This window comes from Myotis davidii, unplaced genomic scaffold (assembly GCF_000327345.1).
Source record: "Myotis davidii unplaced genomic scaffold, ASM32734v1 scaffold46, whole genome shotgun sequence".
In the NCBI taxonomy this organism is placed as follows: domain Eukaryota; kingdom Metazoa; phylum Chordata; class Mammalia; order Chiroptera; family Vespertilionidae; genus Myotis; species Myotis davidii.
In genome coordinates, this window is record NW_006383006.1 from 10,213,697 (window position 1) to 10,226,437 (window position 12,741).

At 37.1% G+C, this 12,741-nt stretch overlaps 1 protein-coding gene across 1 annotated transcript in view; it reads left to right on the top strand.

Annotated features, from left to right (window-relative positions):
* The window catches only part of DPH6 (diphthamine biosynthesis 6), a 166,820-nt gene that overhangs the window by 101,444 nt on the left and 52,635 nt on the right, over positions 1-12,741 (top strand). Inside the window, exon 5 of the mRNA XM_006778111.2 lies at positions 4,289-4,407. Within this exon, the coding sequence (XP_006778174.1) occupies positions 4,289-4,407 (119 nt within the window). The remainder of the gene's footprint in view (positions 1-4,288; positions 4,408-12,741) is intronic.

Sequence of the window (12,741 nt, forward strand, 5' to 3'; positions counted from 1 at the left end):
CCCACTCCTAGAATGTAGCACTAGTAAATCACTGTCTGTATATATAAATACCAAAACAGTTCATTTCGTTAACCTATTAAAAAAACATGTAAGGTCAAATGATAATATGGATTATTTAATGTTTGGCAAAAATAATACAAATGAATTTATTTTTTCATTTTTAATTTATTTGAATAATCAAAATATCATATAGAGACTTTATATGTAATTATATTAGCAAAAAAAGAAAATGTGGACTCCAGTATCTTGGGCAAAACTTAGCCTCTAAATAAATAATTTTGACACTCAAAGGGTAAATAGAAATAAGATAAAGAATGTATATATGTAATGGTTTCGTATTCTTGACAAATCTTTATATTGACTCTCATTAAAAACTTGTATATTAATGGACTTGAACACTTAAGTCTAAATTTTTATTTTATTTGTTTTCTCTCATTCCACAGTGAATTTAAGTCAGTTAAAAATACAGATTTTAAAAAGTAAATGATAGGAATACAAGGCAAAGCATAGCTAAAGGTGTAATTTGGAAGTTTTCCTTACCTTCTGCCTGCCTACGTATAAGAACTGATTTATAGATAGAGCTGAATTCTATATCCCTCCATACATAGAAATAATATTATTCTCTGCAGCAGAGGACCTAAAAATACACCTCTCCCAAGAAGACATACAAGCAGTCAATAGATATATGAAAAGATGTTCAACCTCACTGGCAATCAGGGAAATGCAAATTAAAACTACAATGAGATACCACCTTATACCTGTTAGAGTGGCCATTATCAACAAGACAAGCAATAACAAGTGTTGGAGAGGTTTTGGAAAAAAGGGAACCCTCGTTCACTGCAGGTGGGAATGCAGACTGGTACAACCACTATGGAAAGCAATCTGGCAATTCCTCAAAAAATTAAGAATAGAGCTACCATATGACCCACCAATTTCACTCCTCAGTATATACCCGAAAAACGCAAAATCATTTATATGCAAAGACATATGCTTCCCAATGTTCATTGCAGCATTATTCACAGTGGTCAAAACATGGAAATATCCAAAGTGTCTTGCAATAGAGTACTGGATAAAGAGGATGTGGTACATATACACAATGGAATATTACTCAGCCATAAGAAAGGATGAAATAGCATCATTTGCAACAACATGGATGGACCTTGAGAACATTATGCCAAGTGAAATAAGTCAGACAGAAAAAGCTAATAACCATACGATTACACTCATATGTGGGATATAAAACTGAAACTTAGGAACACAAACAGCAGTGTGGTAGTTGCTGAGGGTTGGGGGGAGAAGGGAGTCCTACTATGGGGTGACAGAAGACTTGACTTTGGGTCGTGGGCACATGGTGCTGTTACAGATTTTGTAACTTAGAAATCCACACATGAAACCTATATGTTCATGTTGACCCATGTCACCCCAATAAAATTTAATTTAAAAAAAAGAAAGAATATTACTCTGCAGTTTTTGGGTCACCCTCTCTGAGAATTATTTAGTTTACAAATAAATAATTTGTTAGGTATTATCAAATAGAAAATGAATATTTTTAAAATATTTTTAAATAAAAATATATTTCTTAATATATTTTTATTGATTTCAGAGAGGGAGAGAAAGAGAGAGATAGAAACATCAATGATGAGAGAGAACCATTGATTGGCTGCCTCCTGCACGCCCCCCACTGGGGATCAAGCTCGCAACCCCGGCATGTGCCCTTGACTGGAATCGAACTGGAACCCTTCAGTCTGCAGGCTGACACTCTATCCACTGAGCCAAAACAAAAATCTTTGTTTTTTAATAAGTTCAAACCCACGTGGTTTAATGGGTAGCCAAACTGTAGATAGTGCTGACATCTATTGATGAAAGTAAAAAAGCTCAATGAAAATGTGCTAATGATTAGGGGGCTATATGGAAGAAGGGCCCATAGTAATCTAATGGATAGAGGAAATATTTTTCTCAAAATGCAGTCTCAGGAACACTTGAACACATGATTAAAATGCCCAGACTTTATAATATGAAGCATATCTACAATAATTTTATTCTTGAAATTTTTAAAGCATTGGTCTACAAACTCAGTTTTGAATTAGCCTATTGGGAGTCCATTGGTCTACAAATATAGTTTTGAATTATCTTCAGTCTGTAGTTTGTGTTGCATCATTATATTTTCAAGATATAATGCATTTAAAAAATGTCACTAGCTCAAATGCAACAGCGATTACAGAGGAAATGTATTTGAGACATGATATTTTGAACTGTTAAAAAATTTAACTAGGTAAAGAATTTTGACTTAAGTCTACAGATAGTCAGCAGATTATGAATATCAAAGCAACGGTCAAGAATTTTGCAAAAAAAAAAAAACACAGAAAGGAATGAATTTATTTTCAATTAAAAAAATCTCAGCTAAAAATGGTAGAGACAAGTTTGACTGTTAGGCATTGAATATTGGTGAGGACAGCAAGAAATGTAATGCTTGTGTTACATCATTAGTTTCAGTTTCATTTCTTTATTACTGCCTCAGCATAGTGCTGTATGCTCTGGGACATTTTACAAAGAAAATTATATAAAACAGTTTCTACAGTAAGGAAGGTAGTTTTTTTTCTTTGAAAGTCAGGGTTTATGTACATGGAAAAAGTAGTGATATATTTTTTAAATATACTTGTATTGATTTCAGAGAAGAAGGGAGAGAGATAGAGAAATAGAAACATCACTGATGAGAGAGAATGACTAACTGGTTCCCTCCTGGAGGCCCCTCACTGGGGACTGGGCCTGCAACTGGAATCGAACCTGGGACCCTTCAGTTCGCAGGCTGATGCGCTACCCAGTGAGCCAAACCAGCTAGGACAAAAGTAGTGATATTTTTAAGGCCATGGATGAGTAAATGACCAAACATGTGGTACATTTACTAAGTTTGGAATTTTGGGAGAGAAAGATCAGTGTGGGCTAGAGTAGTCAGCCAGGTAATCTTCCAGACATTAGAGATGGCGGGTTTTAGAGCTAAACTTCTTGTTTGAAATCTAATCTCAGCCACTTATTGTGTGACATGGGCAAGTTGCTTGGCTTTGACTACCATTTTTTGAATATCTATTTTATCTGAGCATTGTACTACATTCATTATATTACTTTTAATCAATTATAGTCCTTGAGAAAATGATATTTACACAAATGTATGAAGCAAGAGAAGGTAGGGAGCCTAGTTAGTATTAGGCAAGAGTGAGCAGGGTAGGGGTGGCAACTGGAGTGAGGGGAGAGTAGTAGGAAATAAGGTGTGAAAGCTAACCAGGCTGAGGTCCATGTAGATCAGTGCAATAACTTTTACTGAGTAATGAAGAGGGTTTTGAGCAAAGGAATCTCATGCTCCATTTATGTTTTAAAAGGATCACACTGGCTGCTGTATGGAAAACTGATTTTAAATGGGCAAGGATAGAAAGAGAGAATGAGGTTTGAAGGCATTAACATGAGATACAATGGTGCCCCAGACCGGGTCATAGTAGTGGTAATGGTGAGAAGTGATCATATTCTGCATTGTGGTAGACTGCATGAGGAATATGAAGAAAGGAGTAAAGGATGACTACACTTTCTAATCTTTTAATTGTATTAAGAACTTTGAAAGAAAATGCCTTTGTTCCTATTTATGAACTAGGAAACTAAAGACTTATAGCTTAGTTTTGACTTGCTGAAGTCACATAGTTGGTGAGTGCAGAAGTGGGTTTCAGACCCAGATTTGTCCTGACCCCAAAACCCATATTCTTTTTACTGCACCATAATTTAAAATATGTAGTACAATACTTCAATATATTACACAGTTTGTTCTGTTTATTTTCTTTTCACAGAGTCAAATTCTTTTTAAAAATTTCAGTTAGTAGATAAAAATACTTCATGTAACCATTGGTATTGTAAATTTAATCAACAAATGATTATTTTATTAGGCTAAATTTATTTGCCTACTTTGCATATGCTTTACAATTTTGATACCCAAGAAGTTCTAAAAACAAAGATAATTATCCTTTGACATTGGAAGCTTTTTGCATAGATTATTAACCTTACAGAGAGTCTTACTAAAATTAATACTTCTAATCTGCCTGGAGATTTTTTTATCTGTTTATGCATAGCATATGGAAATTAAATAATATTTTCGCTGTATATATAAACTCTATTATACAAAAAATGTTTTTAAAAACCTTTTAAATACTAAAATCCTTGAGAGATGCATTATGTTTAAAATCAAAGTAATAGATATAAGTATGGAACATTAAGATATATTCTGATTTTTTTGCTTTTTATTTTATAGGTGTAAAAGGCTTAATCTTCAGCCTTTAGCTTACCTTTGGCAGAGAAACCAGGAAGATTTGCTCCGAGAGATGATAGCATCTAACATTCAGGCGATCATCATCAAAGTAGCAGCTTTGGGTATGTAGCCAGACTCAAAAGAGAGCTCTGTCTGTTACCACACATATGATGAGTTCACTAATAAGCAGTTACAGCAAACAAGGAAGAATGATTTAGAATATAGAAATGAGGAGTCACAGAAAGTTGAGTGAGGGTAACTTTTAAAATGGGCTTTTGACCATTAACCAAAGTAATTAATAGTGAGCCTCATCATTTTATTTTTAAATATATAACTGCCTCTAAAACTGGTATTGCATTATGGACTTTTAAGTTCTTTCTGTAGGATTTGGGATTCGGGTTCATAGGGTACAGGAAATACAGGTTGAATTTTTAACCTTTCAAAAACTATATTTGACACAACACATGATATTTTCCTTGTATTTTGTTAACATTTTAATAATGTTAAAATAGAATTATTGGCTTTGTTTGTGATATCAGAAATAAGCAGAGTAGTGGGTTTTTGTTGGGGTTGGTAAGAAAATGATATTTGAGAAGATGTCATTTGATCAGTTACCATAGACACAATGTAGTAGGCAGGTGGTAATCTGACTCAAATATGGCTATTACATGTGAACACATTAATTTGTTGTTTTGCATTTTTATAATTATATTCCTTTTCAAGAAACCACAGGGTTTAAGCCCAATACATTTATTTCATGAACCTATTACAGGAAATGCCCTGGAGCCTTCGGCTTCTCAAAGTCTAAATCATTTGAGAGTGTTTACTTTTGTGATCTCTGAAATAACAAGGTCTCAAGCTGTGGAATATTTTACTAATAAATTCACATTTTAAACAGCATTAAAAGAAAGATCCCATAATATTTTTCCTTCATAAATACCAAGCTACTCTTTTCTTGTTAAAGTCAAGGTCTCGTCTTTAGTAGAAAGCCTTATTTAGAGAATCTGCAGTTAATAAAAAGAGAAAGATTGAAGTGTGTTGTGTTCTTATTTTTGAGAAAAGGTTGCTGAGCAACTCTTATGATTGGAGTTCTCACTATAGGTATATCTGTAATATAATTTTCTATATGAATCTATATAGAGTATAGTCTCTCTCTTGGATTTTCTAAGATTGCCTACTTCTGTAATGATTTTTATGTGACATCTCACTGGACAGTATACACTCAATCCCTTTTCCTACTAGAGAATGGATATGATTAGAACCCACAGAGAACCTGCCTCATTAGAAAGAGCCAAAGAATATGACCTTGCTACTTTGATTATAGCATGTAACTGATACTGTATCTTTTTAGTTGTATGTGTGGCTGTGTGTGTACCTCTAGGTAGGGGTCAGAGATGTTGATAAATTGTATTAAACATTAGGGTAAAGTATAAAACTGAGCTAATGTTTTCTTGGCCTCTCGATGACAAAAGTATAGATTTAAATTTTTCCTGTTAATCCTCACCTGAGGATATTTTTCCATTGATTTTTAGAAAGGGTGGAAGGAAAGGAGAAAGACAGAAGGAAACATATATGTGTGAAAGACACCATTGATTGGTTGCCTCCCACACACACCCTGGCCAGGGCCTGGGATCAAGCCTGCAACTGAGGTACTTTGACCAGAATCAAACCTGTGCCCTTTGACCGGAATCAAAACTGGGACCCTTCAGTCCATGGGCTGATGCTCTGTTCACTGAACCAACCCGGCTAGGGCATAGGTTTAATTTTAACACTTACAGCACATAGTTTCTATTGCTTACCTATAGGTATGCAAAGATCAAAGTTATTCTGAAGAACAGTATTAAAGGTTTGTTGAATGGTACATATTTTCTAAAGAGGCAGAAAAATATAAAAGATGCATTACAGGCTCCCATCTTCTTTTGGTCCTTTTAAAGTTTTCAGAAAAGGTTTAAGCCAAAAATGGGAGAGGGATTCAGCAAAGTTTTGTGGCCCTTTACGTTATGGAATGGTCTTAGAAAAGGATTGATTCTACATGAATTATACAAATATATTTCTGATAATTGTGTTACGTAACCTTGGTGTCTGCGGGATCAGTGAACTATTGGCATTTTTACATAATAGCTTAATATTTTACAGGTTTCTGGTTTTTAGACTTATTTAAAGAATCATTTGAACATTGGATTTAAGAACAGTCCTGCCTTTTAGAAATATTTACTTTTAATTATATGAGTACAGTGGGGCCTTGACTTACGTGTGTCCCGACTAACGAGTTTTTTGAGATACCAGCTGTCTCTCAGCCGATTTTTTGCATTGAGTTGACAGAGTAATTTGAGTTAACGAGCTCCTTAATGAGCTCCTTAACGAGCTCAGTCTCGGAACGAATTAAACTCGTAAGTCAAGGCCCCACTGTATTGAAAACATTTTTGCTATATAATGTTAAATTTTCATAGATCAAGAAAAGCTTCCATGTGTTTTCTAGTCTCTCCTCTCCCACCAAGTACTTCATTTCCCAGGGATACACACCGGAGTTGATGACTGATTACCTTCCTAGATCACATTTATTTTTGGCACATGTATATGCATGTGTAGAAATATTATTATTGTTTTATAGGTTTTCTAATACTATACGAATGGTATCTTAAGTCTGTATTGATGGGAACTTGCCTTTTTTTACTCAACATATCTTAGAGATTTTTTTCTATGTCAATAAATATAGATCTACATCATGTTTTATCTTTAAGTAATATTTTATTGAAGTGTAGCATAAATGCAAAAAATTGAACAAACCCTAAGTAAATAACTAAGAATTGATGAATTTGATGAAATTTGATGCATTTCCACATCGTGAAAATAGCTATGTAATCAACACCCAAATCCAGATATGTGGCATTTCTGATATCCTCCTAGTCAGTATTTGCCAAAGGTAACAGCTCTCCTGACACTTAAAGCTGTAGGTTAGTTTTTCCTATTGTTTAATTTAATATGATTGAACCATACACAATTGTGTCTGGCTTCTTTGCCTCAACATTATGTTTATGAGATTAATCCACATTATTGAATAAAGCAATCATTTGTTTACTTCTCATTATGGTATGGAGGTCCATTGTAGGAATGTACCACAATTTAATTGTCCAATTTACCACTGATGATATGTAGGTAGTTTCTAGTTTAGTGCTATTACAGTGGTGCACTCTGAAACATTTTGGTCAACAACGGGCCACATATGCAATGATGGGCCTAAAAGATTGTAACGGAGCTGAGAAATTCCTATTGCCTAGTGATGCATAGCCATCATAATGTAGCAAAATGCATTACTCATGTGTGTGAGATACAGGTGTAAACAAACCCACTGTGTTGCCAGTCGTATAAAAGTACAGCACATACAATGATGTACAGTACATAATACTTGATAATTATAGTAAGTGACTGTTACTATATTTGTTATTCTATTTATGTATTTATCATACTATACTTTTTATTGTTATTTAGAGTGTACTCTTTCTATTTATTAATAAAAGTTTATTTTTAGCAGTAGCCTTGTACATCTCATGCTTACTACATCTCTTGATTGCAAATTTTCTATTTTGCTTGATTTAATCTGGTGTTGTTTTATATAGTAACAGGCTGTACGGGCTTGTAGCCTAGGAACAGTAGACTGTACCATGTAGCCTAAATGTGTATAGGCTGTGCCATTTAGGTTTGTGTAATATTTGCAAAATGAAGAAATCACTTAATGATGCATTTCTCAGAACATATCCATGCCATTAAGTGACACATGACTGTAAAAATAGTGCTGTGAACACATGAGGTCATCTTGTACATTTTCTGCCCGAGATCTAGATATCTAGATTTCTAGTTTTCATTTTCTTCAAAGTGCCCAGATTTCTTTTAATATGAATATATATATATAATCTGTTTAACAATTAGGACTCTATGGAAAATAATAAAATCTTGGGGAATAATTACTGTCATGGATTATTAGAATTAACAATCAGGAGGCCATATCACTATTTTGGACATTGTTCAGTGTAAAGGATTATTTGGGTTGAGCAGATGAATGGTATGAGTGTTTTCTCTATGCTTCTGACCTGCAACAGTGGGCAAAGGCTTTAATTTGGTTCTTATAACCTGAGAGAAGTGCCTTACTCCTTCCCCAAACTACAAATGGAATTTTTAAAAATAAGAATAAGAATGATCCAAGTGCAAGTAACGCTATACAGAGGGAGACATAATTTAATGTTGCTGGCACAAATGATGACATGATGGGAGTAGGTCATGAGAACCTTTCTCTTGGGAAGCTACAAGAATACTCAGGGGCAGTAACAGATCTACTGTCTTAGTCACCGTGCATAAGGCTGTATTGTGGAAAAAGTTCTGAGCCATCTAAAAGAAAGAAGGCACAAAGGAGAGAAATAAAAAGTGGAAGGAGAGCAGATAACTGGCTCAACTGGGTGAAGTTGTTTAGATGGCTTCTTAGAAAAATGGAAAGAAAAAATAGGAAATTGATGGAATTGCCACTAAGGAATTTCTAAAGCCTTATTATGTTTTAGGAGATAAGAGAGGCATTCTGGAACAACTTTTTAAAACTTTTTAGGAAATTCACTATATCTGTCCTGATCTGGAGGAGTTCAGCCCAATTGTGAGGATCAGAGGAGGAATGGAAAATAAACAATGGGCTGAATTTGTTCTCTCAGTTTAGTCAAAGAATCTGGAAAAAAAAAACACACACACACACACACACACACACAAAACAAACAAACACAAAAACCCCCACAACTTCTTAGGATTGTTAGATACTGGGCTCAATGAACAGCAATCCCTAAGGAAGTTAGGGACTGAACACCAAAAGACTCACCAAAGTAGGACTAAGGTTAAGAATTAAGGAGAGGGTGACATCAGCATCATGCAGAGTGACATGAGCCCTTTGTCTCTCCCCTTCAATCTACAACTAGTGGGGCATCTATAACCAAACAAAGGTTCCTCTGCGCAACACACTAGTACGCCTGAGAAACTCACACATCTAGATCTGAAGATGAACGAATTGGAATGCATTGGGGAAGCTGAAAGGGGGGGAATGACAGGGATGGAGCCCATGATCCTGGTTCCTTGGCTACCATGGCTGAGAATATAGTGCCAGTGAACAAGATAGGGTCCACGACTCTGGACTCTCACCACAAACCCCAGCAAAAGAAAAGGAGGGTGGCAGTGGTCTCTAGCTCCCTCTTTTGACTGTAGCAGTGCCCTCAGCAGAGATCCAGGTATCAGCAGCAGAAATGATGCAAGTGACTACGGCCTCCTGGCCACAGTGGTCCCAGCAGCCATAGGGAACCAGGCAGGAATGGCAGTGGTGCCCTAAGACTAGCTCTTCCCCCACCCTCCCTATACCCCACCATGTCAGGGACCCCGGCAGAGATACTCTGATCAGTGACACCCAGCACTGCAACAACAGTGGCAGTAGCAAGGCACTAGCAACCCAGGAGGCACAGGTAACACCATTAAGAGAAACCAAAAGCTTGCACTATAGAGTCACCTATTGGAAGACAAAAGAAAGGTCTCTGATTACCAGCCTGCTGAATTGTTAAAATAAAAACAATATCTAAATAAGAAAGGTGTCTTCTGTTTCTAGTGCCTCAGCAGAGCAACCCATCCACCAAGGACCACGAACAACCATGGTAACATGGTATCACCAAAAGATAATTCTTCAGAAGCCAAACTCAAAGTCATAAAAGATTGTGATCGTTTATGATAGATAATTCAAAAATGTCTGTCATAAAGAAACTCAGCAAGTTAAAAGAAAACTCAGAAAGGCAGTTCGATGAGCTCATTAAAGTTAATGAACAGGCCCTGGCCAGGTGGGCTCAGTAAGTTGGATCATCATCTCATACATCAAAAGGTTGCAGGTTTGATTCCAAGTCAGGACACATACTTAGATTGCTGTTAGGGCGTGTAGGGGAGGCAACTGATTGATGTTTGTCTCTCACATCAATGTCTCTCTCTCTCTCTCTCTCTCTATCTCTCTCTCTCTCTCTCTCTCTCTCTCTCTCCCCCCCCGCCCTCCTCCTCTCTTCCACCGCCTCCTCCTCCTCCTCCTCTTCCTTTTTCTCCTCCATCTTCTCCCTTCCTATCTCTGGAATCAATTTAAATAATGCCATATCCTTGAGTAAGCATTGAAAAAAAAATGAACAGAAGAGATTGAAACTATAAAAAAGAGCCAAATAAAATCTGGATCAGAATCCTTTATAATAAAGAGGTACTATGCAAATTGACCATCACTTCCTTGCACAAGATGGCCACCCCCATGTGGTCACAAGATGACCGGCAGGGGAGGGCAGTTGTGGGTGATCAGGACAGCAGGGGAGGGCAGTCAGGGGCCACCAGGCCTGCAGGAGAGGGAAGGCAGTTGGGATCAGGCCTGCAGGGGTGGACAGTTAGGGTTAGGAAGAAGTGGTTATGGGCAGTCAGGCAGGCAGGCAAGCAGTTGGGAGCCAGCAGTCCCAGATTGTGAGAGGGATGTCCAAGATTGGAGAGGGTGCAGGCTGGGCTGAGGGAACCCCCTACCCCCAGTGCACAAATTTTGTACACTGGGCCTCTAGTTACTGAAAAATATGAGATGATGAATGCATTAGAAATAATTGGAAACAGAGCAGATCATATGGAAAGAGAATCTGCAAGCTCAAAGACAGGTATCTAGGACTGATTCAGGTAGAAAAGGAAAACTAAAATTCTTTTTAAAATGAAAGATCTATACAAGAATATTCTGACTCCATTAGAAAGGGCAACATAAGGATAATGGGTATCCCAGAAGGAGAAGAGGGAGAAGGAAATAGCCTATTCAAAGAAATATAGATGGGAACCTTCCAAATCTAGGGATGGAACTGGGCAAGAAGCTAACAAGACACCTAATTATCTCAACACACACAAAAAACCCTTTTCCAAGATACAATATATTAAAACTGTCAAAAGTTAATGATTAAAAAAAAAAAGAATTCTCAAGACAGCCAGAAAAAGAAAAGACAGTAAGCTACAAAGGAAACCCCATAAGAATATTATCAGGTTTTTCAGCAGAAATTCTGTAAACCAAGGAAGAGTAGGATGATATAGTCAAAATATTGAAAGATATTAACCAACACCATGAATACGCTACTTAGTAAAGTTATCCTTCAGATATGAAGGAGAAATAAAAGCTTCCCCAAACAAAAGCTGAGGGATTTACCCTCATAAAACGTGCATTATAAGAAATGTTTTAAGGTGCTCTTCTACCTGAAACAAAAAGACAAAAGTATACAAAACTTTGAGTAAAGTGACAAACAAGCAGAAAATTGCCACTCTGCTTTAGAATAGGATGCTAAACATTTAATTATAACATAAAGGTTAAAAGGTAAAAAACATTAAAAATAATTATAGCTACTTCAATTGAGTAACAAGTATACAACATAAAAAGGAATAATTTGTGGCAACAAAAACATTAAAGGGGAGTATGGAAAGGACAGAACTTGAATAGGCAACTGAAGACAAGTTGCTATCAGAAGATACAGGATGACTTTATCTATGAGACATTTTGAACAAACCTTATGATAACCACAAAACAAAAATACAGAGCTGAGACATGGAACATCATACAGAGGAAATGGAGAAAAAAAAATTATATAAACCCATCAAACTAAAGTAGCAGACGGTCACAAGGGAAAAGAAACAATGGAGATACAGAGCAATCAGAATATGAAAGATTAAATGGCAGTAGTAAATCCCCATCAGTAATCACTCTAAATGTAAATGGACTGGATTCACCAATCAAAAGGCTCAGAGTAGCTGGATGAAAAACAAAACAAAACAAAACAAAAAAGACCCAACTATATGCTCCCTTCAGTAGACTTACTAGTACCTTAGCTCCAATGACAAACATAGGCTCAATGGGAAGGGATGGAAGATCATACTTCCAGCAAATAGGATCCAGAGAAAAATGGTGTAACATGCTTATATCAGACAATATAGTAAGAAGAGACAAAAATGGACATATAATTATAAAGGGGATAAGCCATCAAAAATGGATTACATTTATTAATATACTAGGGGCCCAGTGCACGGAATTCATGCACTGGGTGTGTGTGTGGGGGTGGGGGTGGGGGGGAGTGTCCCTCAGCCCAGCCTGCCCCCTCTCACATACTGGGAGCCTTCAGGCATTGACTCACATCACCCTCCAATTGCAGGAGTCAGGCCTGGGCAGGGGACCCTTATTTCCCCCCATCTCCTGGCTCTGCCCCTTGCCCAGGCCTGATGCCTCGGCCAGAGGCGTAGACCCCCATCACCCTCCCATCGCCTGATCGGCCCCTTGCCCAGGCCTGACGCCTCCGCCAGAGGTGTCAGGCTTGGACAGGGGACCCCCATCTCCCCCCAATCACTGGCTTCTGGGTGACTTCTGGGGCTTCTGGAGCTGGCCTGCGGCCCGGGATGGCGGC